The sequence below is a fragment of the Microchirus variegatus genome (genome assembly GCF_963457635.1).
Source record: "Microchirus variegatus genome assembly, chromosome: 23".
Classification (NCBI taxonomy): domain Eukaryota; kingdom Metazoa; phylum Chordata; class Actinopteri; order Pleuronectiformes; family Soleidae; genus Microchirus; species Microchirus variegatus.
In genome coordinates, this window is record NC_139824.1 from 13,588,468 (window position 1) to 13,601,522 (window position 13,055).

General features: G+C 42.1%; 1 protein-coding gene across 1 annotated transcript; it reads right to left on the bottom strand.

Annotated features, from left to right (window-relative positions):
* Positions 1-6,941: 6,941 nt before the first annotated feature.
* Positions 6,942-11,712, bottom strand: cntf (ciliary neurotrophic factor). The gene is made up of 3 exons (XM_083909540.1): positions 11,508-11,712; positions 7,938-8,252; positions 6,942-7,858 (listed from the first exon to the last, which is right to left on the bottom strand). Exons 1-3 carry the CDS (start codon positions 11,625-11,627, stop codon positions 7,685-7,687), a joined length of 609 nt encoding a protein of 202 aa, XP_083765666.1. The 5' UTR covers positions 11,628-11,712; the 3' UTR covers positions 6,942-7,684.
* Between the last annotated feature and the right edge of the window lie 1,343 nt (positions 11,713-13,055).

The window sequence follows — 13,055 nt, forward strand, 5'->3', positions numbered from 1 at the left end:
CTGAGATAAGACAGACGAACAAGAAGGATGTATGGAGATGTGGGCGCTGGTGAATGAGTTTGGTTTAATTGTAATTCTGCTCTGTTTGTGTGTGCACACCATCATGAACACTTCATCACCCGCACCAATGCCCCCAATCTGAGTGAGAGAGTGAATGAGTGAGAGTGTGTGTGTGTGAGAGTGTGCGTGTTCACCTTCACAAAAACATGCAAACACATACACACTCACAGCTACACACTCCTTACCGAAGACCAACATTCACATTAACGTGCAAGTAGAGCACAAGTACAGCAAGACACAATTATAGTCTGCACAACACACACACACACACACACACACACACACACACACACACACACACACACACACACACACACACACACACACACACACACACACACACACACACACACACACACACACACACACACACACACACACACACACACAGCTTCAATAAAGGACACACACCCTTTCTTCTTCACACCGCACACACACAGACACAGACACACACACACGGACACACACACAGACACACACACACACACACACACACACACACACACACACACACACACACTGCATTCATTTCCCTTTCATTCAGCACAGGCACATATTGTGCTGCTGTAACACACAAACACGTACACACACACACACACGTACACACTCACGTCACGTGCACACACACACACACCATTTGCAGAGCTTGCTCCTAGCTCTCCTAGCGCACACACACCCCTCCCCCTCTATCTCTGTCAGATGCACACACACACACACACACACACAGTTACACACACACAGTTACACTTATACACACACACACAGTTACACACATACACAAACACACACACACAGTTATACACACGCACATTCCCTCCTACGCAGCCACACACACATTCCCTCTTTCTATTCACACACACACACACACACATACACACACGCAAACGTACACACACACACACACACACACACACACACACACACACACACACACACACACACACACACACACACACACACACACACACACACACACACACACACACACACACACACACATCTCTCTTGTACACCCCTCCCCCTTCATTCTCACACACACGTTCTCTCTCTCTCTCTCTCACTCTTCTTTGCTCACTCATTCACTCTCTCACTCTAACACGCACACACAAACACACACACACAAACACATTCCCTCTCTTGCTTTGCTTCTCTCTCTCACAGACACACACACACACAGGAACACACGCCTGCGCACACATTCACTCAAAAACACACAGACACACAACCACACACAGGAACACACATGCGTACACACACATACAGGAACACGCCTGCGCACACACTCACTGACTAACACACAGACACACACAGGAACACACACACACACACACACACAGGAACACACGCCTGCGCACACACTCACTCAAACACACAGACACACAACCACACACACACACACACACACAGGAACACACATACATGAACACACGCCTGCGCACACATTCACTCACAAACACACAGAGAGACACACACACACACAGGTTCACACAGCTATCCTTTCAAGGACACTGAACTGACTTCCATTTAGCTGGACAGCTTAAACAAAGTGCTAACCCTAACCAGTTAATAACCCTCACCGTAACTTAACTACAAGTCAAGTCTTAACCAGTTCCTCGGAAATGAAGTTCTGCCTTATTAGAACCAGGTTTTGCCCTCTAATGAGGACTACTGGTCCTGACAAGGTCAGTGTTTATGCCAGATAAGGTCCCGAAGAGGTGACAGATACAAGCACACACACACACACACACAAACACACACACACACTGTCTCCTGCTTGCTCCTTCCCCTCCCTCTCTGTCTCTCCCTCTGTCTTTCTCTCTCTCTCTCTCTCACACACACACACACACACTCTCTTCCTGCCCTCTCTCTCCCCTTCTCTTTTTTCATCTGTCTCTCTCAGACACACACATACACCCACATGCTCACAAATGCGCACGCACACAGACACATGCGCACAAGCACACACAGAGACACAAACACACACACACCCTCTCTCTCTCTCTCTCTCCCTCGCTCTCTCTCTCTCTCTCTCACACACACACACACACACACACACACACACACACACACACTTCCCCCTCTTCCACAGGCATCCTGGCTGCCACTCCTTGCCTAACAACCACACACAAATGAAAAGATGCACACACACACACACACACACACACACACACACACAAACAGATGTAAACAAACTTGCATGCATGCATTTAAACACACACACACACCTATACCTATCCTGTATTCTCTTAGTTAGTCAGACACTCAGTTTCACTGCCGGTGTTCAGATGCAGAACGTGACAAACTCGGTCCAATCACTGACAAACATCGCTCATCTCAGCATGTTGTTGTTTAGTCACAAAGACGACAATTCAAAGTATAGCCAAGATCAATTTATTACAATCGTCTCACTCAGGAATGCCGTCAACAATAAATATGTCTTTACTCCCATGTCAAAGTTTCAGGGGGAAAAAAATGCATTTCTTTGATTCAAAAACAATTAACGATCTGCTTTTGATGAGTAACAAATGAAGAAAGAAAACAAAAACAGATTTAGGCTGTGGATGTCCAGTCAAAGGGGGAGGAGTGGGGGGGGGGGGTGAACTATATTAGCTGTCATTGAATATTAAATAAATAGAAGGCTTTGGTGCTATAATCTTTGCATAAGCAGCTTAAAGCCACTGCGTTAATGTGTTATAATAATGTTGTCGGCGTTACGTTTGAATCACTTTCTCGGCAAACGTCAACCGCAAGTTTCTTCTCTTTGTTCTCAACAGTGAGTACAGTGTGTTTAATCGATACTTACAGAGAAGGAGTAAGGCTGCATTCTGATTAGAGGTTGTTTTTTTTCTCTCTGATGACCTCTTTCATGTATCTAATATTAATATTATCTATCCATCTGTCTATGTATGCAGCAGCACCAGCTCAACAGCTACAGGTGATGATGCAGCAGCATCAGGAACATTACGGTTACTTGCTGCTGTTCTTAATCCTAGAACACCATTGCCGGGTGGTTTTAACCTGAGCAAATAAATGTATGTGATTTTCATGAAAACCAAGTCTTCATCTTCATTTTTAGAAATTTTTTGTTCCTAAATTCCTAATTTTCCAGTAATTTTGGAGCATTTTTATATGGTCCCCTCATGATGCTTTTCTTTCATTTTGTTAGACATGACACTGTTTAAAATAAAAGAACACTACTAAAATGTGTCATGTATTGTCATGTTTTGATATATTTTGATGGCAATTACTTTTTAATTGGGTGTATTTATTATCTCGGGTAAAAATCACTCAGCGCTAGTGATGGTGTTTTGAATTAGAGCGAAGGTGTTCTAGGGTTAATGGTTTATATTTCATATTTTGTCTACATTGGGTAACATTTTAGATTAGGGAACACATATTCACCATCAACTACGTGCTTATAAACGTACATAAGTAGCACACTAGCCAGAGCAGTTTCTTGCTATATGCAGACTATGCAGCTGCATAGGGCCCCACAGCCACCAGGGGGCCCTCCAAACTGCAAGTACAGACTCATCTTTTATTATATTTTTGAGAATTAAAAGTACCTGTCTTTATTTGCATGTATTGGATGCATTCATTATGCATATATCTGCAAAGCATGTGAGTGTTTGTGGGGTAATCAGAAAAAGTTAGGAATATCTACCTCAAGTTTGAAAAAATTGGGGCCCCCAAATAGTATCTTGCATAGGACCCCCAAACAGCTAGAAACGGCCCTGATACTAGCCCCGCTAACACCTTATTCTATGTAACCTTATTGTACCTAATCAATATGTGATTCATATTTACTAACAAAGGGCTAGTATGCTACTTACATGAATGCTAGTAAGCACCTATTTAATGGTGAATATGTGTCAACCTCTAATTCTGATCACAGTCTGTAAGCAACGGCCGACTAAAAAACAGTGTTTGAGAAACTTTTTTGAGAGTTTTTTAACATTTTACAAACAAAACATTGAATTGGTCATGACATAAATGGTAATAAATGCTTACAAGTGTCAGCTGAGGCTCTATATCCACAAAGCCAGAAAGTTACAGTTACAGAATCCATGTCTGATTCGAGTCTAAACTGTAGAAACTCGATATGATATTGATGCTTTCGTCCAAAAGTGACATAAAAGACAATGTGGAGCAAATGTGTCAGCCCACAGATTAAATCCATCTTGAAACAATTCATAAATAAATCAATACATCAGTTGACCGTACATCTCATTCAACACGGGACCGAGTGTGTCCGTCTCCTACTGTTCATGAATGCTGCTCACAGACAGATGTGACGGTAACCTAATCCGCTCTTTGTGCTGCGAGGCATTTGTGTACAGCCAGCAAGAGGTCAAAGGAGAGGAGAAGGCACCTTTTTTTTTTCTTTTTCTTTTTCAAGTGACAAAACAATCTACATTTGTCAAGAAGGACACAAAAGTATACATGATGGAAAACAATCAAACCAATAGCATGTAAAAACAAAAGGAATGTAGCCACAGCTCTGCCATTTCCACGACCTGTGGGTCAGTCCAACACTCACAGATAACATTATTGAGCTCTAATATGAAGCTGTTGGAACCAGTAACTTAGTAACAGTGCTACCTTGATAATGTTCCACACACACCACTACATGTTATTATTATAAATGTGTGAATGGTGTTGTTTTTTTGGCCTTGCCTAAGCCTTTGAAGTCAGCGATACAATATTTAAACTTTGGCTTAAGTTCTCTTGTCTTTGAGCCAAATCAACCACAGAGAACACGGCATAGTAATCCTTTAAAATAAATGCAACACGTGTGTTGAAATAACAGTAAATCACATTAAAAGTACCATGCGCCAATTCCTTATTATTATTATTATTGTATGTTTATGACACATTTGTGCTTTATTGTGTATCAAATGACCGAAAGCATTTATGTTTTGGTAACTCCAGTCGCCCCCTACAGGCAACTACAGAGGTTGACGATGACTTGGATATGACTGAGAACCTTCGCAGACATCCTTCCAGTAACAACATCCCCTTTTCAGAAGCCTGAACACAGGTAGGTTTTTTTATATACTCCCAGTGCACTGCCCAACAGTTAATCGAGCTACACTCACCTCCACTTTATTAAAGGGAGGGTGGGAGATCCAATCCAAACACCATCCAATCATATTGAACGGCCCGAACGAGTTAATTGGATCTCAATGCATCAGTCAAACTGCCATCTGCCCTCCCCTCCCCACTATTCGCGTAGCCTTCTTCGTGCACATGCTCAGAAGACAACATCAGAGCTTATGCTAGCTTGCTAAATCCAACGAGACGGTGGCGGCAACGTTGTGGCAGAAAAGAAGCCAACAAAACAGGTGTCGGTCGCAAACGAAAAATAAGTTTTTTTAGGGGAAAAGCTACTGCAAAGAAAAAGGCTGATGCAAGATCAGATTTTTGCGATCTTTTGAGAGTTTTAAATGTTTTCCGGCATCACGTTGACATTTGAACAAGTTTCCAAAAAACTTAAAACGAAAAAGTTAGCTCACCGAAAATGTACCTGAAAGTTACAGATGCTGCGCAGTGCTTGTGAATCCGTGTTCGTCGCATGGAGGCGTAGCTTCGGAGAGAAGTCTGAAGAAACAGGCTTAGACTTTTGAATTCAAAATGTAGCCTGCTCTAACTGTTTTTTTCCCCAGGATCTCCAACCCTACATTTAAGTTAACTGCTTGCAAATATCTAATCAGCCTATCACATAGCAGCAACTGTATGTTTCGCAAAAAATGAGCATCAGGGAGGAAAGGTGACTTTAAACACGAAACAGTTGTTGGTGCCAGGCAAAGTCCTGAAACTGCTGATCTACTGGCATTTTCACACACAGCCCTCTCTAGAGTGCGGAGAGAAAACATCCAGTGACCAGCAGTTCTCTGGGTAAAAAAAAAGAAAAAAGCCAGACGTTAGCGGAGAATGAGCAGACTGGTTTGAGATGAAAGACACTAACTCAAATGACCGCACGTCAAAAGTAAGGTATGCGGAGGAATCATCTCTGATTTCACAATGTGTCCAACATTGAGCAGATGGTTGTACAGCAGCAGACGACCACACCAGGTGTCACTCCTGGCACTTTACATGTATTTAGGCCGATGAGTGGAAATAAACGAAATGTAAACAAAGCTTAACTCTAAATAGTTCCACTCAATACTAAAGAATAAAAAGAAGAGCGGTGTCCATCTTGTCCTGTCACGTTTGTCTGCTCTTATTATTACTTATTGGTCGTCTTAACAGGAATAAAAAAAAAATTGTACCATTCACAGTATCTTATCTCGTTCTTGCCCAGAAGCTTTAAGTCATTTTAAAAGCTATGGCTGATGCTAATGTCATTAGCAGCCCAAGAAAGAAACAAAGAAACGGATCCAAATATTTACTTTGAAGTTGTGACTGAATTTTGCTCATATTGTGATGAAGGGCGTGGTTTTTGTGTCAGAAGTCAGATGTCAGGGCCACGCATGAAGAAAAAATTCTATGTTGGGATACAACATAACCTCTCTGTAATGCACGACATGTCCTTGCATCTGCCCATTTCCAGCGTTTTCTTTCAGTGAAAAATGTGCCCCACTTGCTCCAAGGTTGAATTAGTTTTCTCCTTCTGAACAGACACAACCTTTTTCAAACATCCTTCCTTACACTAATTACCACACCTGCTGTGTTCTTGCACTGAAAGAGCGAGGATTTCCTTGTTGCTAAATTCAGATTACGATTCTTTCTCAAGTTAAGAAATTCAGTGGCAGCTTCTGTGAAGTCCAGATTTAAGTTTAATCTGGACATATTGAAGTCGACATATCGAGATATGTAATTGTAATAATCTGTACCGCTAGTTAGCCATAGCATTGTCTTAAATTTTTCTGTTATTTAAATTTTGTCACTAATGGATCATTTATTTCCATATGCTGCTTGGGAACCCCAATTCCCATGATCCCACACTGCTTCCGATGTCTTCCTGAAATCCTTTCTTCTTGTTTTGATGGAAAGAAATTACATACTATGCATTTAACTTTGCTTTGCTTAGTTTTACTATTGAAACAATATTAAAGTGCCCCCGTACAGTATATTAAAACCAATACAATACAGCATGTTCTGACATAGACAGCATTACCAGGTCTAATCAAAATAGGAGGGAAAAAGGAATAAATGTATGCAATAGCGACAAATAAACACTGGATGGCGCTGTTGCACATGTTTTCCCCTCATACACTGAACAACCCAAGGTAAACGATCTATGTTGAATTATTTAAGCCACAGTGTAAAACACTACAAAGCTACAGTGTGCTGGTTGTATGAATTCATATGTGCTCATTTCCTCTCTAATTATCTGAATAATTCATAACTTGCTCAACACATAAGTCTGAGTTATCATGTGAATGAGAAAGAAAGAAACCGCATCTGTGAGTCAGAGCCACCACTGTAATCTATAAACACATAGATGTATTAGACTTAGAGTGAAATAAACTTGTTGTTATAAGCTTTGATGAGCGTAGTTAGAGACTTAGTGTCTGTAGGGCGAGGCTTCCTGCCCCAACAAAGAGCCCAACAATCTCTCCATCACCTTCGCCCTCTTACCTCTCCATCTCTTAACTTTTCTCTCTCTCAATTATCACCCTCATCTACGAGTGCTTCTCGTGCTCCTGACCCGCGCCGCCCTCGTGTGCTCCTTGGCCATCACTGAAGGCAGGCCTTGCAAGGTGGTAATGGCCGTCTTGGTCCAGTAGTCCACCTCTCTGAAGATCCGATAAACCCAAAGCTTCAGCTCGAACAAAACTGTTGGTCCGCTTAACTGCAGAAATGAAAACTTGTCAAGCTACTCCCTGATGTTCATCCACAACTTTTACTTTTGTGATGTCAGCAGCACCTACCTCCAATCCGTCAAAACTGGGAGTCAGGACCGCCGCGCCATCTGCAGCTTTGACGAGTTCGACGTTGATCAAGAGCAGGGCGAGTCTGTCCCTCACCGTTTTCCTCTGCGTCTCGTAGTCGCCCTTCTTCCCGCCGCCCAGCTCCTCCTCCTCTCTGGCGATGGCTCTCTCCAGCAAGCTGCGGCACTGCAGCAGAGCCGAGTGGAGACACCACAGCGCGTCGCTGACGTCCATCTGGGAGGACGGAGGAGGGACGGACACCAGGCGACGACCGTCATCCATCAGAACATCTGTGGTGAGACTTTCCTTCTTCCTCTTGAGGAGGGGGGAAATAAAGGGGGAGACATGTGAGATTGAGGATATGATTGAGGGTCAAATGAAAGTGCAGGAGGAAAAGTAAAAATGCATGAGTGCAGGGTTGAAGAAAGGTGACTGTGACATGTTCAGACTCATTCTTTGTTTCTGTCAGAGACTACCGTTCCTTTATGAAGGGATTAGTGCTCATCCTGTTTCCAATGAGGCATATTTAATCATTTTTAATTGGTGATTACAAAACCATAAGTAACACTGTTCATATTATTCACACGTTTTAATCTCTCAGGACTGACCAGGTTGTGTTCAGGTCATCGATGACTGCTACTACACTGTAAAACAGACATTTTTACTCAACAGTTTTGAGACATTTCAAGTTAATACACTGTAAAAAAGAAAAAGTTGAGAAAACTCAAAATTTCAAGGCAACTTACTGCAATAAATGTTCGAGTTTACAGCCCAAAAAAGGACCTTGAGTTTTTAAAAAGTTCCATCAACTCATATTATTTTGTTAGACTAACTTGTAAGTTAGCTGGTGATGTGGTGTGAGTTTATCTCACTGACACGTCTGCAGCTGGCACCAGCGTTAGTTCTTAAGTGAGTGAGTTATGAATCCCAGAGTCCTCCTCCTCCTCCGCCTCCTCCTCCTCCTCGTGACATTATACAGAGGTGCTAATGTTGAACCCTGTGTGCAACTTAGTGCCAGTGAGACAGTCAGACATAGTTCTGAGTTTCTGCAGCAGACGACACGTGAGGTGGTGAAAAAACCTGCCTAAATATCACAAAAATGCACCACTAATCACGTAACTATTGCATTTTTTAAAATTGCAGTAATGGCTACTTCGTAATCTCAAACGGATTAGTGGTTTCCTTAGTCACTAAAATCAGTTAAATTATGTTTTTAGAACATTTAGAAGCTTCTATCTGTATCGCATGTGAAAAAGGAACTGGTTAGGTTTAGGATTGGGTTTAAGGGTGTGTGTGTGTGTGTGTGTGTGTGTGTGTGTGGTAATTGGTTAGGGTTAGCTTGAGGGTAATGTTGTGCAAATTAATGGAAGTCTTCACTGTGTGTGTCCACACATGCATGTGTGTTCTGTAACATGTTAGTATTGTACTATATCGCTATATTTATACAGTATATATATGTTTCCTATATACTATATACTGTGTGTGTGTGTGTGTGTGTGTGTGTGTGTGTGTGTGTGGAGAGAGAGAGAGAGAGAGAGACCGAGAAATGGGCCAAGGTTAAATTGAAAATTAATAGTTTTTTTTATATTACTGTGTGTGTGTGTGTGTGTGTGTGTGTGTGTGTGTGTGTGTGTGTGTGTGTGTGTGTGTGTGTGTGTGTGTGTGTGCACACACCTGGTATTTCTTATGTTGTGGGGACCTTATGGGGACATTTTAAGGTGAAGGCATGTTTCAAAGTTAGGATTAGGTCAAGGTTAGGATTAGGCCAGTAGTAATTATGGTCAAGGTGAGAGTAAGTCTCCGGGGGAATGAATGCAAGTCAATGCAATGTCCCCGGAAACCTGTGAGTGTGTGCGTGTGAGAGAGAGTCTGCAAGAAGGAAGACAGGAATATGTGCAAAAACAAGATAAAAAGGGAGTGTGTGTTTGTGTGTAGATGTGTGTTTGTGTGTGAGAGAGTGAAGGATATGATGTGTGTTAGCAGCAGCAGGTAGGAATGCATATTCCTGGGGGGTGTAATTGGTTGGCATGACAGTAGTGGGCGTGTTTTTTGGGTTTTTTTGGCACAGGTTTATCGATGCCTAGACACGAAGCCTTCATCTATTTTCCACTAGTCTCTTTAGCCTATAGGTGTGAGAGCTGCCGGTTATTAAAACGTTACGCTCTGCTGCCAGTTCACTGCGTCATCTTTCCTTTGACATGCTTTGCTAAGAGCAAAGGAGTGGCCTGGCAAAAAAAAGAGAAAAGTAAATCATCCATTTATCTCAAAGTATTAACTCATTTCATCATATCCTCTTCACTTTTCTTCCCGAGAATAAGAAAAATGTTGGAAGTTTTCAGCACGCACGCACGCACACACACATTCTTGCACAGCAGGCCAAGTGAGCACACCCATAGACATAATGTATTACCATGACTTTAACCATCACAAATGAATGCATGACCTTTAACGTGACCTCACCTTAATCCAATTCTAAAACCCTTTAAAGCCCTTTAAAGTTGTAAAGCCCTTACCCTAACCTTAACCCTTAGAACACAGAGCATTTCGGCTGCTTTTTTCCACCACTATGTTAAAACGTACAGTATATGCAGAGGATATATATAATATAGGTTGTCTTATATCCTTTTTTCAGCACAACCTAGGCAATCTGATGGGGGGAAATATATATATTTTTCACCAACTATATAAACACACCTGAGCAAAAAGTAGTCAAAATGTTTAAAATCAGATTGAATTTGTGAAATTTGGAAACATGTCACAGTTCAATGTTCACTTGAATCGTTTTTACGGACAAAAGAAAAGAAAAACGGTTTATTTTGTGACTTCTGCAGAATTAGTCCTACTTTATATCACTACTAAAAATGCATAACTTTGACTCAGCAACAGATGAAAAATAATGTACTTTTTAAGGCCTGAATATGTGATCTATGACACCCCTAACCCCAATTCTACACTCAGAAATAAAAGTGCTAAGTAGAACCATATAAGATTATTGACTTGTCCTCATAAGAGAACCCTTTTTGGCTCCAGATAGAACCTTTTATAATGGTTCCACCTGGAACCCTTTTGGGTTTATTCAGGAAAGGGGTTTGAAAGGGTTCTCTGGATAAAAATGGTTCTTACTGGAACCATTAGTGTTACCAAGAACCCTTGAAAAACTCTTTCTTTTCAGAAGCAAATGGTTTCGGGTAGAACCTCAGCCCTTGTAGAAGAACCCTTATTTCTAAGAGTGTAACCCTTACCTTAAAACCAGATCTCAGAATGTGAGGACCAGCCAAAATGTCCCCACTTCCATAGGTATATAAGTTTCTTTTTGGTCCTCACGAAGACACCCATACAAGAATACACACACACACACACACATACTAGTTTTGCATACTCTGTGTGGACACTCATAGACATTCCCCAGCCCCTTACCCTAACCTTAACCACCACAACTACATGCTTAACCAGGTTTTTAATCCTCAATAAGCCTGTTAAAGTGGGCCTCTGTGAGGACACAGCCTACAGAAGGCATGCATGTACACAGGTGGTGGTGGTAGCTGGTTGCTGCTGGTGCAAATCACTCACATAGAGCTCCAGCAGGATGGAGCACTCGTGGCTCAGCTGCTCGGCTATAGCCGTGGCCCGGCTGACGGTGGACCTGTTGGGCTCCGGGCCGCCGATGACTCTAGTCCGCCTGAGGGCCATCACGGTTCGACCTGTAGCTGCTTCTGTCGCCGGGGGTTTAAACCACCACACTAGTGACGTGCTCGGGCACAGGAGGCCGCTCCTCTCTCGTGATATCACTCACTCACTCTGCGTAAGACGGCACCGGATTCCCGGCGGTCATGGTTCACGCCGGCCTGTCATTCCGCCGAAAGCCGGTCAGCGCTGCCTTAATTAGAGCCAGAGCGCCGCTCCTCTCTCAAGTTTCGCTCACAGACTTGTTTCCCGGTTATAGTCCGACCTTGTCTGCTTACTGTTAGTTTACTTGTGTTACAGAGTCGGTGGCCAACTCTCCGCCTCCTCTCTTCTCCTCTCCCCCGGGAACCTGATGCCAGGCATGAGGAATTTAAGGGGACTCGCGGGGGCGGAGGAGAGGAGAGGAGGAGCTCATCAACTCTGGAGGAGTTTATCTGATTTACTGGTTCTGACGAGGAAAGATAGTCGAGCTATATATAAGCAGGATGCAGTCTGAACTATATAAACTGAATCCTTTTTGATAAAAAAAAGAAAAAAGTTGCCTGTACATCCCTGATAATGCAACTTTTTTTGGATGAGATGCTGCGGTGGTGTCAGTCAGGGACGGCCCTATGCATTTTGGTGCCCGAGGCGAGATTGGGATTTGGTCCCCCCCAAAAACAACCCCCACCACTGCTTCCTGTCTCCTCTATTGACTGTTACCCAACACAAACACACCACTGTGGTTTCTAGAAACTATTATCTTATGTAACTCCTCAAACAAACAAACAAACAAACAAACAAACAAAGCTAGTTTTCTGTGGCTAAACTAAAATATGTATCAGAAGTATACGTCTGTAACCATGGTTACGCTATATATCGTTTTGTATTTTTAATTAATTTATGATGCCCCTTTTTCAGTTGCACATAATTACAAATTAAGTTTATCTTCTTATAGGCTATCAAATATAATAGTTCTGTGCAATGAATATTGTATAGAGCAGGGGTCTCAAACTGGCGGCCCAGGGGCCACATGCGGCCCCCCACTTAATATCATGTTATCATGAAAACATGGCCCACAACCTCACCGTCTTTTAAAATATCTTAAATTCTCCTAAAATCTCATAAAAGGTCTTAAATACAATTTTGAAAGGTCTCTTCTATCAACGTTAATTTATTTAACGTTAAAGTTTAATTTAATTTATTGTGAACATTTTTTATTTTTTTTCACTTTTTGGCCCCCAGGTCATTTGAGTTTGAGACCCCTGGTACAGAGCATATTAAATATCTAAAATCTTGACTCATGAACCGATATATATCAATATGTGTATATAAATAATATTTAATGTGAATTAATGTTTTATTTATTACACCCCTCGTGTTTATTGGTTGTTGGTGTGCTTGAAATGCTCAATGGCCCCCTCAAAGCTGTTTTACTCGTCACTTTTTGTCATT

Coding starts and splice junctions, on each gene's coding strand:
- cntf (XM_083909540.1), bottom strand. CDS start 11,627: ATGGCCCTCAGGCGGACTAGAGTCATCGGCGGCCCGGAGCCCAACAGG. Junction 8,253..11,507: donor CCATCCTGCTGGAGCTCTAT/GTGAGTGATTTG, acceptor CCCCTCCTCAAG/AGGAAGAAGGAAAGTCTCAC. Junction 7,859..7,937: donor CCAGTTTTGACGGATTGGAG/GTAGGTGCTGCT, acceptor TCATTTCTGCAG/TTAAGCGGACCAACAGTTTT.